At 39.1% G+C, this 23904-nt stretch overlaps 1 protein-coding gene across 1 annotated transcript in view; it reads right to left on the bottom strand.

Annotated features, from left to right (window-relative positions):
• The window catches only part of LOC146859999 (cysteine repeat modular protein 2-like), a 648096-nt gene that overhangs the window by 299792 nt on the left and 324400 nt on the right, over positions 1–23904 (bottom strand). The window contains exon 12 of the mRNA XM_085643761.1: positions 22756–22951. Within this exon, the coding sequence (XP_085499887.1) occupies positions 22756–22951 (196 nt within the window). The remainder of the gene's footprint in view (positions 1–22755; positions 22952–23904) is intronic.

Genomic DNA, 23904 nt, shown 5'->3' with positions numbered 1-23904 from the left:
TCCTCGACTGACAGCAAACTCTAAATCACTTGAATTCATCTTTGATATTGACCTCTTTTTCAAACAACACATCACCAGAACACTCAAAGTCATCACCAATGAAGAAAATGGAGAAGTGGCAAGTCCTTAATGAACTCGTGGTCGTTATATTTACTTCCATCCAATAATATATACATGGTTCTCTATTGTCTAATTAGCATGCAATGGCAAATGTCAGAGTTTTTATTAAACAAATGCAACCAAATATTCAAAAGTTCTTAATTAAGCTAACACTAGTAAATATTCAAAATCCGGTGTAAGTAAGACCCTCTGAGGTAGACATGATCCACTTATTGCTGACTTTATTCACATTCATTTTTTTAGAGCACAGGTTTTACGGCCGAGCTTACCCACAAAGATGGCAAGGTGCCCTCCCAGGTCAGCAACTGATTCCCTAAAGACAGATGTTCTACTTTCTCAAATACAATTGAGAAAATTATGATTGCAGTCAAGGACACCACCATTCACCTCTGGAATCCTGCGTGTACAATCTCAATAATTTAAGCTTATCAACCGAGCCAAGGAACTGAACTCTCGCAGGAAAACTGAAGCCCATCATTGGCTCCAAGTAACATCTGACCACAGGCCAGGACTAAGGATATAGAGGGCTTACTAATACTTCTTTGTAGCACATTTTAATAATCAGTATCAAATGATTTTCTCATCATAACGTCTTAGCTTACGGTGCATGTAATATTTTCAGCTCCATAAAGATAACAAAATCCAATCACTCAAACATCTCTTTGAAGGGATCTATGTAATCAACTATAATTTTTTCAAGCAAATTAGACATTTATTATTTCAATATTTGGGATTGAAAAATATGGCCTAAGTAATTCAGGGCTCAATTCTTTAAAAATCGGTAACTCTGCACCTGTAGTATTACAACATCAGACACCCCTCCCCTTAATGTAATGGAGGGGAAACAAAGCTGTCACTTCACAGGTACTTAAGAGAGTCCCGCATTAAACTTTGTCCAGTCCCTGTATATAAGAGGTATGCCTGCACTGTAAGAATGCCATATTTGTTGGTCTGTTTCAGTAATTACACAAATAATTTAAATACAACTATTTTGTTTGATTTCTTTTATAGTGGTACTCAAACTGGATCCAGGGTGTGAGACCTCTTTACAGCATGTGTGTGTAAATCAATGTACAGGATACGTCATGTAAGATATTGAGGGTTATAAGGTGTAGGAGTCACGCTCTTTATAGCTCACTGTGCTATATCAGACAGATTACATTTTATTGCATCTGCAAGTTACATAATGCGCTTTGCAGGAGACATATAAATGCTTTATGCTACGTTGATTCACAATTGGGATCACAAATCACAGGTCTCTCCAGCAAGCACGTTAACCTCTAGAGTTATTTTACCAGTTAGGGGGCCGATCATGATGACTGTGGGAATGCCACCAACAGCGTGTCGGTGGCAGTCCCACCGTCATCAGGACCATGTTATCCGGGCGGATAGTTGGCGTTCAGAAAGACCGACCACTATACATGCTCCTTGAGCCCCCTAGTGCGTCGGAGGAGAATCATGTCCCTTTCCACCTGCCATTTGATGGCGGGTAAGCTGTGCGTTTTGGGAGGCACCTATGGTGCCCCCCTACATATCCCGGCACAATGTGGCAGGCACCACATGATGCCTGCCACTTAGTGCAAGGATATGTCAGGTGTCCCTTTTTTGCATTGCGGTGTGTGCTGCACCCAGTAGCACCCGCTGCAATGCAAAACATAGGCATTGCGACTGCCGCGGTGACTGTCGCATCGTAATGCCTCTGTCAGGACCGCCGACAGCCTTTCGGTTGGTCCCGTTTTTGATAATCAGCCCCTTAGTTGGCACCAAAAGATCTCTGCAGCAGGTGTCTTAACCCCATTAGATATTTTAAAATGCAGACTTTGCAACCAATTAGACAGAACAGTTGTACTGCCACATTTCTCCTTGTTGCTAATTTCTTTGTGGCAAGGTTTAAATAACATGAATGTTTAAGTTGAGGCCCAGATTTTGATTCCTGGTTGTCACTTTATTGGCACAACTGCGTCGCAAAATTTCGTTTAAATATTGTAATGTACTCTATGTATTCATGATAGACAGGCTAAACATGTGTGAGGTCTTCAGTGATGCTATGTGCGATGTTACATGTTGTGATATCACACAGTGTGATGTCACACGCCACGATGTTACTTGCATATTGCCAAACTCGGTTAGTCCCCTCACTTTGTTTTTTAAGGACTTTTACCCTGGGTATAAGTAATGTAGGTGATTGGACACAAACAAAGCCTTGACTTTGACAAAGGCAACAACATGTATATGCATGTATGTACATACACACACATATATATATATATATATATAAATATATATATATATATATATACATAAAAATATATGGATTATAAATACATATATATTATCATTCAACAAACAATTTAGATAACACATGCAGCACAGTGCTTACCCAGTGGGGCAGTGAAGAATGATCAATGATCAAGATCCCTGTGGGATCGGAACGCGTCATGCTGGTGATGTGGTGCAAGGCATCAGAATAAACTCTACTGCACGTACCCGTGGTCCGTCCTCCGTTCTTGAAACGCCGAGGGAAGAAACGGCATAAGGAGTTTGCTTTATATATATATACATATATATATATATATATATATATATATATATATATATATATATATATATATATATATATTCACTGAAAAAACCAAAGGTTTCAGGGGCGTTATAGTTAGGAATTGGCATTTAAAAAACCTTAGAAATTCACTGGAAAAACCATAGGTTTCAGGGGTGTTATAGTTAGCTGGACATTTCCCTCGTACAAAAACCTAGAAATTCCCCTGTTACAGTTAGTTCAGCTAACTATAACTCGTGCCCCCGCAATGCACTGCTGATGACGTCACATATTACATCACTCATGACATGGTCAGTGACATCACTGATGACATCTCAAATAACGCGACGTTTACGCGCTTCCGCGATGCATCATCTGCATCTATGACGCGGTAGCTGCGTGGATCCCGCGAAATATTTAACATTTAAAAATACATATATATGTATTTCATGTGAATATTAATTGAAGACAAACTCTAAACTAGTCTCAAAACTAATATTTTTACATCTAATCATATAATTTTTTTTAATTCAATTTCGCGGATGCGCGCTGGGTGCGTGCTGCGTACGCGCACGGTGCGCGGATCCCATGTGACCTGAAAAAAAAGAGATTTGATTGGTTCATTACACTTCCTCTTCTAACTATTGAAAGACCCCACCCATTTCAATCATTCTTCTTTGTCCTTCTTTAGAGCACCATCTCTTTGGAGAGAAGAAGATTTTTTAGACTAAGTTTACACTTAGCTCTAACTTTTTTCAACCAAAAATGGCTTCAGGGCAGCAGGCATCACCTGCATCTCCTCATACTTCTGAGGATGTATTTTTGGAGGAGGCACCACCCAAAGAACGTTTTTCTTCAGTGGTGTGGAAATTTTTTACTTTTCCCGAGGGGCAGAATAAGACCAATGCCACCTTGGTCACGTGCAAGATTTGCAAAAAAGAGTGCTGTCACAAGGGGATCCTAACAAGAAATACTCGTGCTGCACGGCAAGTATGATGAAGCACCTGAGGAGCCTTCATCCAAACAATCTTGCACGACAAGAGTGCAAACGGATGAGAAACACTCCTGCTCCTGCGCCTTCCACCTCATCGCAGCTGAGCACATCAAGAGTGCATCCATCAGCCCAAACCTTGGACATCCGTCCTCAATTTAAATTTTTAAAAGTGCTCTGCACTAAGTGCAATAAGACTTTGTGCTATGGTGAGCAGTCGATCGATCTGATCTGCCGCCGGCAAGAAAGTCACATTTGCTAGTTTTTTTTTTATTGTTCCCTGAAGTTCATTGTTTGGTTTCTCCTGTTTTGTTTTTTGTTTTTTTTTTGCAGAAAAACCAAAAAAATTTAAAAATTGTTCAGAAAACACCCAAAAAATTATAAAAGAAGAAAGAAGAAAAAAAATAAGTTCTTGTAAAAACTAACTTTCCTGGTTTAAAAAAAGAGCTAAATTTCTTGGTTAGTGTTAGTTTAGATGAATGTATGTGTAGTACGTAATTGACTGAATGAATGCATTGTAGCGTATGGTGAATGTATAAGTGCAGAACTATGAGGAAGTGCTGCAGCATCACACAGTAACCTCTTTAACTGCAGTGTGCTGTAGTACTTCCAAAGCACAGGGATGCAACATATGTACATAAATATGTTGCAAATCTATGCTTCTGTCTGCACGGCTGCTTAAACTGCAGCCATGTGGTGACACAGGCACCCTTGCACCATAGTGCAAGGATATCTGTGTCATGTGCTGTTTGTTTTTCTACAGGAAGACACACCTTCCTGCACAAAAACATTGAGAAAATGTATCTTTCTCCTTCAATGTATGCTGAACATTTCAGCATGAATTGAAGATATAAAAATGTGGATAAATTAAAACAATTCTCCTTGTTGTGCTTTCCTACACCAATTTTAGAATGGTGCAACATTCACACACATATCGAGATTTATGATTTCTGATAAATCTAGACATGTGTCTTGTTCTATGAGTATTAAGTGCAATCATGCACAACAACACTTATAGAACACCCTTTCAACACAAAGTGGTCTGCATGATGAGGTTGTATTTACATGGAGTATAAAAAGTGCACAGAGTGCCTTTTCCTCTCTTTGTAAATATGAAAGAGTATCTTACACAATAACTATGTTACAAAAAGTGACGTATTTCCGTTGTTAAAATTCCTTGCGAATGATAAAAGGTAAGCACAGAGTTTTGTCTGCAAAGATGTTAAAAGAAGAATGATTGAAATAATTGCGGTTCTTCAATAGCTAAAATAAGAAATATTATGAACCCCTCAAATCTCTTTTTTTGCAGGTCACATGATATCTGATTATGGTCAGATTTCAAAACTACATAGGTATAAACAGAGTGTTTTTAGAAACATGTTTCAACTTTGTAGCTTCTTGCAGACCTCCTCATTCTGCATATTGAGACTTAGTTAAACTTACCTTCACAGTAATAGGAATAAAAAATGGTACACATTTCTTTCATATTTTCATTCCAATCTAAATTCATAAAAATTGCTTATTTTAACATTTGGATCTGTGAAAGAAAAGGAAAATAAAATTATAACATGTAATAATACATTTTTTACAACACAGCATAATTGCCACAAAGTAGTTTTTTTGCCTTTTTTGCTGTTCTCAGAATATATTAAATTTCACTAAAAATAGTGATTTCAATCGTACTCATCACTTAACAGCAGGCAAAAAAAAAACAATCTCAAAGATTGTTAAAAAAAAAAAACAACATGCTATTCTCAAAAACAAAAACAAGATACAAATCACAGATATATAAAATGCATACAGCTAACAAAGTTTAAATTACAAAAACTGTAAATGTTGTCGCTTTAAAATATTCACCGAATCTAAGGATGAATTTTTGGAGGATGCACCACGCCCACAACGTTTTCCTTCAGTGGTGTGGAAATTTTCTACTTTTCTCGAGGGGCTAACAAAGACCAATGCCACCTTCGTCACGCGCAAGATTTGCAAAAGAGTTCTGTTACGAGGGGATCCTAACAAAAAATACTAATGCGGCACAGCAAGTATGATGAAACACCTAAGGACCCTTCATCCAAACAATCTTGCACGAGAAGAGTGCAAACAGATGAGAAACACTCCTGTTCTGTATCTGTAAAAAAGAATCACAAATAAATGTATATTAATAACTTTCACATTTTTACTATTCCATTACTGTACAAACACATTTTATATAAAAACTGACTAAGAAACTATAGTCCTGAACCACAAGTGTGACGATGGTTAAAACACTACATGCATAGTGCATACTACTTTGAAGCAGTTCATGCCCTAAAGCCTACCTCACTAAAAGACTACATGCTAACTGACTAAATGATTACAGTACTATAAGGAGACACACTGGGTGAGTGACAGGGTGTTTGCTAGAAGTGAATGAATAGTAACTAGGGAATTGAAGGTGTGAAAGACAACTGTGTAGGTGATTAGAGGACTGCATCCATACTGCATAGACATTTAAAGCAGTCCATGTGCTAAGGCCTGGCTCACTGTAGGACTACTTGGGTACTGACTGAATGATTAGAGTACAGCAAGGAGAGTGCCTAGGTGAGTTTATAAGTGGTAGGCTTTTCGCACACGGAATGGATTAGTACTTGGTACTGAATGGGTCACTAGAGGAGTGCAAAGGGAGTGACAGGATGTTTGCTGGACTGTATGGATACTGACTAGGGAATTGAAAGTGTGAAAGACAAGTGTCTAGGTGGTTAGAACACTGCATACATAGTGGATAGGGGTTTGAAGCAGTCCATGTGCTAAGGCCTAGCTCAGTGCATGAATACTTAGGCAATGACTGAATGATTAGAGTACTCCAAAGATAGTATCTTGGTGAATTTAGAAGTGTTTGGGTTTTGGCACAGTGAATGGATTAGTACATGATGCTGAATGGGTCACTAGAGGACTGCAAAGGGAGTTACAGGGTGTTTCCTGGAAGTGTATGGATACTGACTAGCGAATTGAAAATGTGAAAGATTTATAGTATGTTAGCAGACTGCATGCATACTGCATAGACATTTGAAACAATCTATGTGGTAATGTATGGTTCACAACATGAGTACTTGGAAATTGACTAAATCATCAGACTACTGCTAGGTTAGTGCCTGGGTAAAACTTTCAAATTTTCAGTTCTGGCACAGTGAACAGAATAGTACATGGTACTGCACTTTAGCTGTCAAACCCTGACTCATTTTATCAATGCATAAGCAAAGAATAGCTTCTAAAGCTACTAAAACTTGACAACATGACCGATTTTAAAACAGTTATCTGTCATCAAATACACTATGTTACCAAATGCTTCTCTCACAATCCTTACCCAAATGTACACAGACTCACAGTGTGATTTTAGACAAGCAAACAACACTATCCCTAGAAGCTTACCAAAACTCATTCACTACTGTGCAAGGGGTAAGGAGACTACACACAATCTACATATTAAAGTACAGCACATTAGTGTCAAAGCATAACTTATTTTATCAATGCATAAGCAAAGACTGGCTTCTAATGCTACTAAAACTTGACAACATGACAGGTTTTAAAACAGTTATCTGTCAGCAAATACACGATGTTACCAAATGCTTCTCTCACAGTGGTTCCCAAATGCACACATACTCACTGTGTGATTCTAGACAAACAACACTATCCCTTGCACTATACCAAAACACATTTCTTCATCTAGAAGAAGTACTACATTTTAGTATAGAAACATAACATAACTCATTTCACAAATTCATAAACAATGACTGGTTTCTAATTCTACCAAAATATAAAAACAGCACAGTTATCTGTCTGCAAACACATGAAAAACACAAATGCTTATTACAGAATGGTTTCTACATGCACACACACTGTTAATAAGATTGTAGAGAAAAAAAGTACTCCCTACACTTTAGCAGGAGAAATACATTAGTCTGATTAAAATCAAAATAGTCTATATACATCCCCTCACAATTAAGTAACTCACCTTTCAAGTTGTTTTGTAGATTAAGAAGTATATCAGTCACTCACCATATTTTCTTTTACAGAATCTCTGCACTGTGCACCTCTCAGCAAAAACAAAGAATGGAAAGGTGTCCCTTTCATTTTCCACACATATACATGTAAACATCAAATCACAATCCTTCACACATAAACTCAAAAGCAAACACACATTTCTATTAGTTAAACATTTCAACCCTTTCCAACTGAAATACATTTCAACCCTTCCCCCAATCTGCCTTCTGCCTGTTACCATAGACACAGGTCATGGAACACTGCACTGAGCACACAGGTCACAAGTTCAGCACACAATGTTGCTAAACAAGACAGGAAGTGTGCTTGACTTTTCAACATATCAGCTTATCATATATAATGTTCCTTACAATCTGTTTTAGTCAACCAATAAGAATCATACCTTTAAAAAACAGAAATATACACCCTACCTTTCAGTGTAGAAAGTAGTCATACAACCAATGATTTCTTGTCTTTTTTCAAAAAAATTACCGTTGATCCGCGCACCCAACGCGAGAGAATCCGTGCACCCAACGCAATAGGAAGCGCGCACCGTGCGCGCATTTCGCCGTTTTTTTTTTTTTAAAGGGGACCCCAGGAGCACCTCTAGAGGGTCAGAGTATTTCCACTCTGCCCCCTTTATATGTTTTACACACTTATTCACCTTGCTTCTTCAGCCATGCTTCTACCGAGGCAGAAAATGGCCGCCAACAGTTCCTGGTTTCGAATGTAGACAGACACTCGACAGCCAATTAGCATTCAGCACGTGATCGGGAGGGTGCGCGCTTGGTTCGGGGAGGGTACGCTTACGGTGCGGGTAGGGTCCGCGGATCCTCCCCGGCCATAGATATTTATGTACTTTTAACTCTAATTTTCTCAGGAACTATTAAACGGATTCACCCCATTTATGCAAAAGGCAAAAGTCTGAACTGAGGACTACCTCTTTGCCAAATTTTATGTCATTCCGTTCAGCGGTTCGGGCTGTAGCTGCGACAACAGATCCTATGAGAAATTGCATGGGGAAAACGTGTTTTGGGACCCCCCTTTTTTCTCAGCCCCCGCTTGATGAATCACCACGAAACTTTCAGGGTAGGAGCGGAGCGGAGCAGGCCAAAACTTTGGAAAATTTCGCAAGGATTCGTCGACCGGCGCCAGACTTATTGGGAATAGAATGTTGCGGATTTCCTATGGAAAATAGGTCCTAAGTATAACTACCTACTGGCGACCGCTAGTAGGTAATATATATATATATATATATATATATATATATATATATATATATATATATATATATATATATATATATTCACTGAAAAAACCATAGGTTTCACACATGTTATAGTTAGCTGGACATTTCACTCGTAAGAAACCATTGAAATTCGCCCGTTATAGTTAGTTCAGCTAACTATAACTTGCGCGACCGCAATCCACTGCTGATGACGTCACATATTATATCACTCATGACATGGTCAGTGACATCACTCATGACATCACTGATGACATCTCAAATGACATCACTGATGACATCACTGATGACATCATCCAGTGAATATGTGTCTTTCTGAAAAATAAATATTTTTTATATATGTATATCTAAAGGTTAATGGAAGAATAAATGGGTAAATAAGTGTCTAAATGGATGTTTTTTTTTGTAAAATTAATTGTATAACTGACTTATTAACAGTATCTTAGTGAATACAAGTATTAGTGAGTAATGTTCAAATATTTAAATATCTGTATCAGTGTCTCACTTTGTGTATAAGTGGCTGCATGGGTTGGTGAATAGCTACATGAGTGTGTATATGGGCTATTAGTTCGTTTTTAGAGTATCAGTATGAGTGTCTGTATGGTTCAGTGGGGGATGTTACTTAGCGTATGGATGCATGAATGAGTGACTCACTGTTTGTATGTATTTTGAAGACAGTATGTGAGCAGGACAGTATGGGTGGATGAGTGTGTGTATGGGTGAGTAAGAGAGTGAATGACTGTCTCAATAGTGTCTTTATGAGTAAATCCATATGTTTTGAACTAGTATATGTGAGTATTGATGTATATAAGTGAGGCTATATGAGAGTGAGAGATTGGAAGAGTTCCTGTATAAATAAGTTTGTGTTTCTATAAGTGATTGTTTAAGAGAGTAAGTATGTGTATGTTTCTGTAGAAGTAAGTGTACTGGTGTGTGTATAGCTGTATATGCAAGTAAATGGATGTTTATTTGCATGTGTGAGTATGTGTGTGAGTAACTCTATGTATGTGTGTAGGTGTGTAACAGGATGTATAGGTGTATGAGTACATATGATGACTGAGTACATGTATGAGTGACTATATAGAAGTGTTGATGAATGAGTGGATGCGTATGTAGATTTTGGAATTACTGAATAGGTTGTTCTAACTGGTATTGGTATCTCTATAGTTTTCAAAACTTTAGTTTGTATTTTTCAATGTGTGTATCAAAGTTTATATTCGGATAAGAGGAGGTCTGCCACTCTTACACAAGGATGATGTCATCAGTGATGTCATTTGAGATGTCATCAGTGATGTCATGAGTGATGTCACTGACCATGTCATGAGTGATGTAATATGTGACGTCATCAGCAGTGGATTGCGGTCGCGCGAGTTATAGTTAGCTGAACTAACTATAACGGGGGAATTTCAATGTTTTTTTACGAGTGAAATGTCCAGCTAACTATAACATGTGTGAAACCTATGGTTTTTTCAGTGAATTTGCAAGGTTTTTTAAATGCTAATTCCTAACTATAACGTGTGTGAAACCTATGGTTTTTTAAGTGAATTTGCAAGGTTTTTTAAATGCTAATTTCTAACTATAACGTGTGTGAAACTTCTGTTTTTTTTAGTGAATTTGTAAGGTTTTTTAAATGCTAATTTATCTATGTATTATTATATTTTTAAATGTTTTTTTTTTTTTAAGGGTTTTTCACGGTGCGCGCACGGTGCGCACACCGGCAATTTTTTTTATTAAAGGAAATGTTTTTTTTTTATTTACGAGGTCCTTTAGGGACCCCCTGAGAAGGTCTAGGGGGTCAGGGAATGTCTTCCCTGCCTCCTTTTCATGTTTTAGAAATCGGGTTAAAAGTAATTCATTTCTGATGCGTGCGTGCACCGTGCGCGCACCGGCAATTTTTTTTATTAAACGAAATGGGTTTTTTTGATTTACGAGGTCCTTTAGGGACCCCCTGAGAAGGTCTAGGGGGTCAGGGAGTGTCTTCCCTGCCTCCTTTTCATGTTTTAGAAATCGGGTTAAAAGTAATTCATTTCAGATCCGTGGCGCACGGTGCGCGCATACGTGCGAGCACCGTGCGCGCACGGCAAGTCATGTGATTACGAAACAACACTTTTCATTGGTTCATAGTAGTTTCTGTTCCAGAATCTTCAAACACCACACCCACTCCCCTCACTATTTCGTCTTATTTCCTGGGAGAAGGAGCTGAACAGCTACTCGAGTGAAATCTTACTTGAAAATGGCAGAACAGCAGTCAACTTCAGGGAGAGAGGAGGAGACCTTTGTGGAACCACCAAGGAAGAGCAAACAAAAACACTCTTTCATCTGCAATTATTTCACCTTTCCAGAGGCCCAAAAGAAGGTGAATGCGCCGAAGGTGACATACACTATTTGTGGAAGTGTCTTATCTAAAAACAAACTGAACAACGACTAATGTCTTTAACCTCTTCAATCTGATCAAATTTTATTTTTAAAAATTCAATTCCATCTTTTTTCTGGTAATTAACAAAACCCACAACTTTACCCATAGCTCCATTCACTAAACCTTTTTCTACATTCAAATTACGTCTTAAATTACTCGACAGTTCATACATACATAAAGATTCTTTTCTAAACCAGCTGTTTTCGATATGTTTTTCTCTAGAGAATCCAATTAAGTTTTCAATTTGCCTGTCAATATAATAGCTATTCCTTCATGCTGTATTTTATCCACGGCTTCCATTTTCATAATCTCTTCATTTTCCAATTTCAAAAGTTCTTAATTGAATATAGAGCATTCATGTAGTGTTGGCATTAAGCAGATTACAGTATTTTTTTCTGCAATTTCCTTGTATATTTTCTCTGGAACTATTTGTTCTGTTGGAAACAAATTACATAGCAATCGACTCTGTAAAGCTTTTCTGCCATGTTCTGTGAGTAGTCCAATTCTGATATCTTTGAGAATACTTGCATAATCATCATCATTTGCTTGCCGCATATTGGTAATGAGTTCTTTGTACTCAAAGTATGACCAAATATTCACATTACCTATACTTCCTAATGACTTTTTCGTGTCTTCATGTGCAAGAGTATTAAATACTGGTTGTCCTTTAACTGGAGTGAGCTGCAGTAGATCCCCAAAAACTATAACATGTTTTCCTCCAAATAACACGTCATAGTCTGTCTTTAGAATTTGCTGCATTCTTAAATGCACAAAGGCAAGCATTAAGTTTGATACCATGCTTACCTCATCAATAATGAGAACTTTAATTTTCTTCAACACTCTTGAAACTTCAAAACATGCTTCTCCTGTTAGCTTGTGGTATTCTATTTTGTTCTCATGCTCTACTGGTAACATTAGCAAACGATGTAAGGTAATTCCTTTTATGTTATATGCTGCTAACCCAGTTGGAGCAGTAACAACACAAGACAAAGTTGAATCAGTTTTTTTCTGTAGGTAGCTTCTAATTACTTTAATTAAGAAACTTTTTCCAGTTCCAGCTTGTCCACTCACATACATTCTGATTGGTTCAAATGATGTGCATGAGCACTCTTTATTTTCATGTAGTAATCCATGATCAATTTGTTTTGTGACTTCTTCATAAATTTGTTGTTGTTCATCATTCAGTTGTTGTTCCAAATTTGGTAAATGTATTAAATCTTCCTGAGCTTGATTCATAGCTGTTTCCACTTCAGTCATGGCTATTGCAGCTTCATTTTCTATGATTGGTTGTCCTAGGAGATCTTGACTGAGCGTACCAGAACTTTGACTGTCTTGAGAACTGTCTCTAGCTACTTCAGCTGCAATTGTAGCTTCTTGTTCAATTTCTTCATTTAACATTTGTACATAATTTGTGAGAGTACTGCATTCTATGCTATCTTTACATGCATTAAAAGAATCTTCATAGCTCTGAAAATCTCCAAGTAATTCATCCTCTGAACGCCATGGTTTAAACAGCTGTAAAAGTGCTAAGTAGTAAAATTCCTTTTTGTCAGTAGTGTCGCAACTCAGCTTCCTGTGATTAATCAAACTTCCTTTTGTTTGTTTCACCAAACATCCTTCCTCACCAATGACTTTATATTTTCCATTGTTGCTGTCTTCTGTGGCATTCCGTGTAAAAATTTAGTTCTGCAGCACTTCATAGAGACACATGTTCTCAAGATGATGACTTCTGTTTGGGTAATATGTGTCCAACATATTTGTTTTCAAAATGTCTGTACTTTCTGGTTCGTTCTCTGCTAAATATTCAATTTCTCGAATAGATTTCAGTACCCGATTTCGCATTCCTGCAAGGCCTAAACTTACCCAAATTATTCTTCTGGATTTGGAGTACAGACTTGCAGATAATAACCTATCTGAGCATTCGTATGACCCAATTTCTCGATGCGATAACATCTTTAAACTTGAAACTGTATAGCTTTTTACTGACAGTCTTCTCGTGAGAAATCTCTTCCCACATTTCTTTCAATTCCGTTTTCTCATTTTTAGTGATGTAAGATGTGACATACCGAGTAACAGCAATAGAATTGTCAGCTACATACTGAATATCCATGTTAGCATTCCACATGGATAAAATGACTGGGTTGTAGTCATTTATATATTTTGACTCTTCTTTTCTTCTTAAGTTATAGGTATTTTTCGGAGATTTTCTTGTAATGGTATGTCGCACAGCTGACATAAAACTGTTTACTCTTCCTTTTGAAAGAACAGGTCGTGGAAATCCAAATCGACATTTTGTGTAGAATTTATCTTTACTCTTGTACTTTCGTCGACAGTATTTTCCACACCGATGACTTTGGAAACGTAAAACTTGCTCTTTTAAGTTTTTTTCTTCTGTGCTTTTAGGTATAGCACATGTTGCATATTCTTCAATGAAAGATAAAACTGCATCATCAGAATCTGTTCCAAATTTTGGGGCATCCTTGATCCAAAACAGCATATGAATATGAGGAGCACCTCTTGCTTGGTAGTCTTTTCTCCAAAAGAAATCCACAACTTCTCCAAGAGGTGGATTTTTTTTATTGCAGATGAAGGACATCATAGCCTCAAATCTATGATTGAAATATCTGCAAACATTAACCGGATCCAATGGAGCACAATTCTCCTGCTGTCTTGTATTGGATGTTTTCAATATTTGAATTTGCCTCTCGAAGAAAATCCAGTAAATCATCCCAAGCGTACTCAGCACAGCTTAGGGTAAGGAACCATGTAGGAGTTCCTAAATTCCGTAACATACATTTCAATTCTCCATGGCGTCGGTACCAATATTCATTAGTTCCATGCTGACAAGCCATCAGATTAATCAATTGAGATTCCAAATGATCATCTCGCTGTTGCACTTTGTTCATAAAATCCTTTGCAGACACATTATGTAGATGTACTCCAGTTTTTAAAATGTGATTTACTGCATAAGATAGTGCAGACAAGTCACTTTCAAATAAAAGATGGAACAAATAAGGAATACTTTGACGAAATCTTGGATCTTCTGCATATAATCTTGTAGTCCGATACTCAGAAGCAGGAATCTGTACTGGACGTTCATCATACCGTCCACCTTTTCCTGTAGGAAACAGCTGGGGGAAACAACGAGCTTCCAAGCTCTCCTCCCATACACTCACGGGAGTTCCTTTTGCTTTTTTCATCTGAAACAGATCAATAGTGTTTCCCATAACTTCTTTAGAATGAAGAGGATGTATGCTGAAATGTTCATAAATTTCTTCTTCGTTTGACTTTTTCAATGTGCCCAGTTGGTATTCCTGTGTCTGCTAGTAAAACTTCTTCATCTTCATCCATATAAATTGATTCATAGTACTTATTATTTCTTTTCAAATATAAATTTGCTCTTTGTACTTTTCGTACATCTACTAGCTCCTGCCAAATTTTCTTATTCTTTGTAGGTACACCATTAACCAGAATAACTAATGGTTCAGTTTCCAAACTATCTGCATCAATTGTTTCAATATTTTTTTTCAAATCTAATGGCAAATAGACAACTCTTCCTTTTAAACCTCTTTGTAAATCTGAAGGAGGTAATTTACCTGTTTTGGGCACCATACGAACTATAGTCTGAAACAGATGGACACATTGAATGAGTATAGACTCATACATATTTAAATCACTAAGTTCTGCAGGAATATCAACCAATTCTAAATTATTATGTTCAGCCCTAGCTGGCATTTTATTTTCTTCTAACAGTATTTACAAATACGCTGATCTTCACCCAAATCAAAACAATTTTCCAGAAACAAATATGTAGCAAAATCCTTCCACTCATAATTATTTTCTTTTTCACTTTTTTTTATAGAGATCAACATTCCTTGTTTGAGTTTTATAATGGCTTCTCCGGCAACAAATACAATTAATATTTGGTCTTTCATTAGAGATGATAGTAAATTTTGTCATTTGATCTTCAAACTTTTTACTAACAGTGGGTTCTACATTCTCTTCCACATTTTCTTCAATAACTGTGTCATTTCCTGCACTTTCTTGTTCTGGACCAAAGTAACAAAACTGAATATCATCAGTAACCTTCTCTACATCTGATACAGATCCACGCAACAGAGCACTTTTCAACTCATTTAACTTTAGTGCTGGACTTTTAGCGAAATACAATCTTCTCACAAACTTTCTCATTTCAGTATGATGTACTGCCAGCATCCTAAAATGGTGAAAAACACTTTGACAAACTTTCCTAGAAAGACAAGCCAGAGAATGTCCTTGCAAATCAGTATTCTTTCTCACTCTGCATGGATCTAGTCTTTGAAGCACCTTAATCTTCTGTTTAACACTTTTTTTTACTATATTCTCTTAGAAAGTCACGTAATTTATTAATAGATTCTTGTCGTACAGTACAAATACTACTACAATTCCAAGTGTACACTGGGGCTTTAGGACGTTTCCCCATAACCTCATCAGCTAACACTTCTTCCTCATTTCTTGGAACCATTTTCTCCTTTTCCATTACACAACCATCTTTAACTTCATAACTTCGACCACTGGTGTCAACTGCATGCAGCAAATTATTACTTTGAAGATAAATCTCTTCATTAAAAAATGGTTCAGTAATTGAACTATGCTTCCATTCTCCTAAGAACACATTACAAAAGTTATTTTTTTTCACTACTCGTTTCCTTTTGCTTTTTGACTTCATTACATTGACTATTTTATCTAATGTATGGATCCTGTTCAAAATTAAAATGAATAGTTTTCTTTTTAATTCCAAAGCCTTTGCAACAATTGATTCAATATGTTTCTTTTTCTTATAAAATATTGCTTTCTTCCTATATTTTTTCACATCCTTTAGCAAATTGAACACCACTCTTCTCTGAAACATTTTTTTACGAATGTTTAGAAATTCTGTTTTTCTTTTTAAGTCATTCTTTCTTGCTTCTGATTGTACATTAGCATTTAGTAATTTCTTTCTATTGTCTTGTTGTTTTCTTCTTGAAACACTATTTGCAGTGGATACAGTTTGTACATTTTTTCTATGTTTCAGGATATTTTTTAAAAAATCCTTAGTCTGCTTACCAGAAGACTTTTTCTTTTTTCCAACATGAGGTTCTTCAACTAATTTCTGTTGTCCAGTTGTCTTCAAATATAGATGTTTTTGCTGTTCTTTTCTCTTTCTTGATTTTATAGGCATGTTTAATTTATTTCAGTGTTGTTCAGCAATACCTAAAGGAAATTAAAAAACAAAATACCTTTATGTAATTTAAATATATTACTATATTTTTTTTGAGCTTTTCAAATCCTATCATATGAGCTGCCCCTTTCCTACGAGTGCAAGTCTTACAGAACAAGAGCAACGCGAATTAAATCTCTGACAACAATTCCTGTGTGCAGACAGACTCATGGTGTGATTCTAGGCAGAAAACGATATTTGATTGGCAATTCCAAAGCACATTTACTACTGTGGTAGAGCAAGTCATAATTACTGTAACAGCCTGACACATTTTCCTTATAGTTTAGAGAGGCAGAAAAGAGCACATGTCCTAACAGCTACTTGAGACCATGAGCATGTGGAACCCGGGTGAGTGATTAGACTAGAGCAAAGGAAATGAGCCTTGGTGATGTTGAATGTGTTAGCGTTACACACTGCTATCTGAAATACCACACAGTGCTGAATAGTAAGCATGGGAATGCAGGAGAAGCAGCTACCTGTGTGCTAAGAGTGTGTTTCTGGAGACTGTGTATTGTCAGGTGCAAGAGAGATCTGCATGGACGCTTGCACAACTGCATGAAGACTGCAGAGATGTATGTAAGATCACCTGTGGTAAGGGTTAATTGGAGTTTTGAACATGTAGGAACTACCTCACCCATTGCAGGAGTGGAAGGAAAATCTACCCTGTTGTTTTGAAATGTGTTACCATTTGCCTCTCATCTGTGAAATAGTGATTTGTGCTGAATGCGAACCATCACAGTTCAAGAAAACAAGCTGCCCCTTTCCTACGAGTGCAAGTCTTACAGAACAAGAGCAACACAAATTAAATCTCTGACAACAATTCCTGTGTGCAGACAGACTCAACGTGTGATTCTAGGAAGAAAACGATATTTGATTGGCAATTCCAAAGCACATTTACTACTGTGGTAGAGCAAGTCATAATTACTGTAACAGCCTGACACATTTTCCTTATAGTTTAGAGAGGCAGAAAAGACCACATGTCCTAACAGCTACTTGAGACCATGAGCATGTGAACCTGGGTGAGTGATTAGACTAGAGCAAAGGAAATGAGCCTTGATGATGTTGAATGTGTTAGCGTTACACGCTGCTATCTGAAATACCACACAGTGCTGAATAGTAAACATGGGAGTGCAGGAGAAGCAGCTGCCTGTGTGCTAAGAGTGTGTTTCTGGAGACTGTGTATTGTCAGGTGCAAGAGAGATCTACATGGACGCTTGCACAACTACATGAAGACTGCAGAGATGTATGTAAGAGCACATGTGGTAAAGGTTAATTGGGCTTATGAACATGTAGGAACTACCTCACTCATTACAGTACTGCAAGGAAAATCTACCCTGTTGTTTTCAAATGTGTTGGCTCTCCAGCGGATCCCATGAGCCCTTCCCATTTCATGTCTTCAATGGACTTCTTTTCATCCCCCATGCTGAACATCCTCAACATCTCCTTCGCCACAGGTCTCGTACCCATCGCTTGGAAACAAGCATGGGTATCACCGATAATTAAAAAACCCACCCTGGACCCCACCAAGCCAGAAAACTTTCGGCCCATTTCCCTTCTCCCATGGATGTCCAAAATTGCCGAAACCCATGTAAATGAGTCTCTGTCGAAACACCTGGACAATCATGGAATCCTGGACCCTTCCCAAAATGGCTTCCGTGCAGGCCACAGTACGGAGTCTGCCCTACTAGCTACCTCGGAGCGTCTCCGGATGATTCTAGATGCCGGTCATAGTGCTGCGCTGATTCTCCTCGATCTCAGCGCAGCCTTTGACACGGTATCTCATAACATCCTGCTAGAACGTCTGGAGACTACCGGTGTGACTGGCCCGGCACTTGCATGGTTCCGATCCTTTTTCAAGGATAGATCATTCAAGGTGTCTGCCCCTCCTTACCTCTCTAAACCTCACCCCATCGCTCAGGGGGTTCCACAGGGTTCAGCGCTGAGCCCCTCCCTCTTCAACCTATACGTCCAGCCACTCACGGACGTAGCTAGAGAATGGGGGCTCACGCTTGTATCATACGCGGACGACACCCAGTTGGTTGTCACCCTCTCGGAAAGCCCGTCCGCCATGGCATCCAACTTCAAAGAGGGTATGTCTGCTGTGGCTCGCTGGATGACGGACAACTACCTCCAACTCAACGCCGGAAAAACCGAGGTGCTCCTCCTGGGCCGTAACATCAGCCTTTGGAACGAGCACTGGTGGCCGTCATCCTTAGGCAACACCCCACTCCCCAAAAGCTGTGTGAAAAATCTGGGAGTCTGGGTTGATGCCAACCTTAGTTTCCAATCCCACACAAAAAAGGTGGCAGCCACCTGCATAGGCCTTTTAAGGAACCTCAGGCCCATACTTGGGCTCTTCGATGCCAAGGCCCGCCAGCTCATTATCCAGGCCACCATTCTATCACGCCTGGACTATGCTAATGTCCTCCTGTTGGGAGCTAATAAAGCGGAAACAGCCAGATTCCAACGCATTCAAAATGCGGCAGCTAGAACGCTGGTTGGCCTCCCACGGAGGTGCTCAGCCAGAGCCACCATCCGCAAGCTCCACTGGCTACCCGTGGACCACAGAATCCAATTCAAGGCCTTAGTCATGATCTTTAAGATCGTGAAACTGGGAAGCCCCCCTCTGCTCCGAAGCCTTGTCCAACCCTACGCCCCTGGCCGTGCTCTTCGCTCTACCAACCAACTCCTCCTGTCAATCCCTAGGTTTCGACTTTGCCGAACTGGAGGCCGCTCCTTTGGGGTCCTTGGCCCCAAACTGTGGAACGATCTCCCCCTCAGCATTCGCACTATTGACTCCCTCCCTGCTTTTCGCAAAGCAATTAAGACTCATCTCTTCCCTGCTGCCTAGTTACCCCTCCCCCTCCACCTCAGATTAGTTTGTCTGTTCTTAGCGCCGGGACACCCCTTTGCCGGGGTAGCTGTTGCCCTCTACCAAATCAATCAAATCAAATCAAATTTGCCTCTCATCTGTGAGATGGTGATGTGTGCTGTATGGTAACCATCACAGTTCAAGAAAACGAGCTGCCCCTTTCCTACGAGTGCAAGTCTTACAGAACAAGAGCAACACGAATTAAATCTCTGACAACAATTCCTGTGTGCACACAGACTCATGGTGTGATTCTAGGCAGAAAACGATATTTGATTGGCAATTTCAAAGCACATTTACTACTGTGGTAGAGCAAGTGATAATTACAGTAACAGCCTGGCACATTTTCCTTATACTTTAGAGAGGCAGAAACAAGCACATGTCCTAACAGCTACTTGAGACCATGAGCATGTGGAACCTGGGTGAGTGATTAGACTAGAGCAAAGGAAATGAGCCTTGGTGATGTTGAATGTGTTAGCGTTACACACTGCTATCTGAAATACCACACAGTGCTGAATAGTAAGCATGGTAGTGCAGGAGAAACAGCTGCCTGTGTGCTAAGAGTGTGTTTCTGGAGATTGTGTATTGTCAGGTGCAAGAGAGATCTGCATGGACGCTTACACAACTGCATGAAGACTGCAGAGATGTATGTAAGATCACCTGTGGTAAGGGTTAATTGGAGTTTTGAACATGTAGGAACTACCTCACCCATTGCAGGAGTGGAAGGAAAATCTACCCTGTTGTTTTCAAATGTGTTAGCATTTGTCTCTCATCTGTGAGATAGTGATTTGTGCTGAATGCTAACCATCACAGTTCAAGAAAACAAGCTGCCCCTTTCCTATGAGTGCAAGTCTTACAGAACAAGAGCAACATGAATTAAATCTCTGACAACAATTCCTGTGTGCACACAGACTCATGATGTGATTCTAGGCACAAAACAGTATTCCTGGGTGATACCAGTACACCTTAACTTATGGTGAAGACATACTCCATAATATTTTACAAGTTCAAGGCAGTTAAATATCTTCCAAAACATAAAATGTAAAACACAACTTTTAAAGAAGAAACACATTTCTAATATTTATATCAAAATACACCACATACATCCCCTCTCAAATTCATAACTCACCTTTAAAAATAGTTAGTTGAGAAATAAATGTGCCACTCACACAGCAGATTATCAGAGCCAGAATCTGAGCTGTACTCCTCTCACCAAAACCACTAAATGGCAAAATGTCCCTCTTTTTTTCACACATATACATGTTAAATTCAAATCACATTGCTTCCCACATTTTTTTTAAATGGATACACACATTTCTATTGCTTGCAAATTTCAACCCTTTCCAAATGATTCCTACCCCCAACATGACTTCTGCCTGCTACCATAGCAACAGATCATGGAACACTGGTGTGAGCAGAGAGGTCAGAAGTTCAGCACACAATGTTTCTAATCCAAAGAGCAAGAGTGCTTGACTTTTCAAACCTAACAGCATATCCAAAGTAATCTTCTGTGGGAACACATTTTTCTGAACCAATACAAAACATGCTTTTAAAAATTTAAACATACAGCCTAATATTTAGTGTTGAATGGTCTGAAACAGCCAATGAGCTCCTTTTATTTTAAAAAAAGTATGTAAGCCTCCATTTTACAACTGTGTTTCTTTTCATATTGCCATTCTACTGAAAGACACCTTCTGAGTGCATCCAGATCTCCTTGAAAGATGTTCACAGTGTGGACTGTAGGTCATAGCTATGTCTACTGGAGTGAAAAGTATACAGAAAAAAGAGGTATTGTGAAAGACCTTGCTTTGCCAAATGTAGACATTAAATGGATTGGTCAGAGAGGGTTAAAGTGGCACCAATTAATGCCTTTGTTGAAATCCTTTCTACATCTCCCACAGCTTGACCTTATAATTGTGCACTGTGGTGGAAATGACCTAGGCCCTTTAACTGGGGTAGGTCTGGAAATGCTTGTTAAGGACACCTTTGTGCAATTGATGTCACTTTTTCCACAAACTACCTTTGTATATTCTAATATATGCCAAAGGCAAAAGTGGAACTGGTCCAACCAATATTGTCCGCAGTTTGAGAAAGCAAAACAGCACATCAATAAGTCTGTTTCTGCTTTCCTCAGAGACTATGGTTTGGGTTCTATATACCACAACAACTTGCGTTACAACATGCAAGGCATTTATAGAGGAGACGGTGTTCATTTCACAGATGAAGGGAACAGAGTCTTCCTCTTGAACTTTAGACTCTGCATCGGTACTTACTTGTAGGTACAAAAAAACACTCAATGAACACAACGGCTCTTTTTAGAGCCAACCAACATCTAAACACTTAAACTTGATTTTTTATTCTATTTTTTTTATGATTTTTTTGCCGTCGTGCACGCACAGCGCAATATTTATAATTTTTGTTTTTTTTTGGGGACCTTAGAGGTCTTTCATGGTCCCCCTGAGAAGGCCTAGGGGGTCAGGGACTCTCTACCCTGCCCCCTTTTCACGTTCTCCACTTGTGTTTTTAGCTCACTTCTGCCTCTAAAACTCAAAATGGCGGCTGGGGGGTGCGCGCACCGTTCGCACACCCAGTGATTTTTTTAAAAAAAAAAAAATGTTTTTTTCACCCTTTGGGGTCCTTCAGGGACCCCCTGACAAAGGCTAGGGGGTCAGGAACTCTCTACCCTGCCCCCTTTTCACATTCTCCACCTTTCTTTTTCACTGCCACACACAAAATGGCGTACGACACTTCCTGATTTCGACCGATTCGAATGTTGACTGACATCAAACCACCAATCAGAATTATGCTCGCGCACAGCGCCGGTGCGCGCATATAGATATTTATGTACTTTTAACTGCAATTTTCTCAGGAACTACTGAACAGATTGACACCATATATGCAAAAGGCACATCTCTGACCTGAGGCCTACCTCTTTGCCAAATTTCAAGTAATTCTGTTCAGCCGTTCGGGCTGTACCTTCGACTAAAGGTCCTATGGGAAAATGCATGGGGAAAACGCGTTTTGGGACCCCCCTTTTTTCTCAGCCCCCGCTTGACGAATCACCCCGAGACTTTCAGGGTAGGAGCTGAGCGGAGCGCCCCATTAGTTTTGAAACTTTCACGAAGATAAGTCAACCGGCGCCAAAGCTATTCAAATTAGAATTTTCAGATTTCCTATGGGAACTCGGTCCCAACTATAACTATCTACTGGCTACCGCCAGTAGATAATATTTACATACATAAAAATATATGGATTAAAAATACACATATATCGTCATTCAACAAACAATTCAGATAACACATGCAGCACAGTGCTTACCCAGTGGGGCAGTGAAGGATGCACAGGTGTAACAATTTGTAGTAGCCAGGAGCACAGGTCATGCAGTCTTTGGCAGATCCTCCATTGCATGTTGAACACACAGGATTGCACTTTAGGCAGTAGCCAAGCTCAACACCGTTTGCATCTTCACTTGTGCTATACACCCCTGGAGGACATTCCTTTTCACATGTATTGTCTAAAACATAAGATAAGAAACTGTTAGCAGTATTTAGATAAACAGAGATGCTAAAATCATCCAGTGTTTGGCCCCGAAGGACACCTTTGAACCTTCATTATTTTCTCAATTACCCCCAAAATGTCTCCATCAGCTAGGTCACCCCTGGCTAGCAGCCTTCAGGTTGGGATCCATGTGTCTGTGAGTCGGGGAGGTCATGACCTATGTAACATGCTGAAAATATGTCCTAACATTGCAAACATTTAGAATCGCTAACCCTGTAAACCTATATGAGTCACGGAAAAGGGAATCGTTCACAAGTCTTCAAGTCTTATTCCCACTTGCAAAGTAATTACATCAATGTTACAAAAAATACAGCTTTCCTCGTTGACAGCATGTCATGCATTGCTCAACACAAAGGCAGTGGGGACCCATAGCCCATAGTCTTTTCAGGCACAAACGTAGTCATCTATAGGCACTTGAATTAGCAGACTATTACAAAAGCTATAAGGTGATTGAAGGAATGTCTGATTTCATCTCAGCCACTGGCCATTGCTCAGGGCCGCATTCCATACCACGGTTTTATTGCCCACTGTGCCACTCTAGACAGAGACCCGCTTTATGCAAATCAGTCTTGGTCCTAATCAGACTATTAGGCATTGCTCTCAAAAGACATGTGGATCTTACATGAGTACGTACTAACTCAACCAGGTAATCTTGCAGATGCCTCCAACAAGCCACTCCTTGCATGATAACTAATATACATATGGTCGAATGCTTTGCACTGAGGAACAGTTTTCACACTTTGTATACAGATGATTGCAAACATTGAATCCTTTGTTCGGAGGCATTTTGGCTCAAGATTGCTTCATTGTAAATCAAGGAGAAGGCAATGCTATGAGCACCCTCAATAACCACATCTGTCTCTTCACATTTCCAGCAGAGGAAACCTATTTGTTAATATTTTATGGTGG

This window comes from Triturus cristatus, chromosome 3_1 (assembly GCF_964204655.1).
Source record: "Triturus cristatus chromosome 3_1, aTriCri1.1, whole genome shotgun sequence".
NCBI classification, from domain to species: domain Eukaryota; kingdom Metazoa; phylum Chordata; class Amphibia; order Caudata; family Salamandridae; genus Triturus; species Triturus cristatus.
This window is presented reverse-complemented; position numbering and strand designations above follow the sequence as displayed.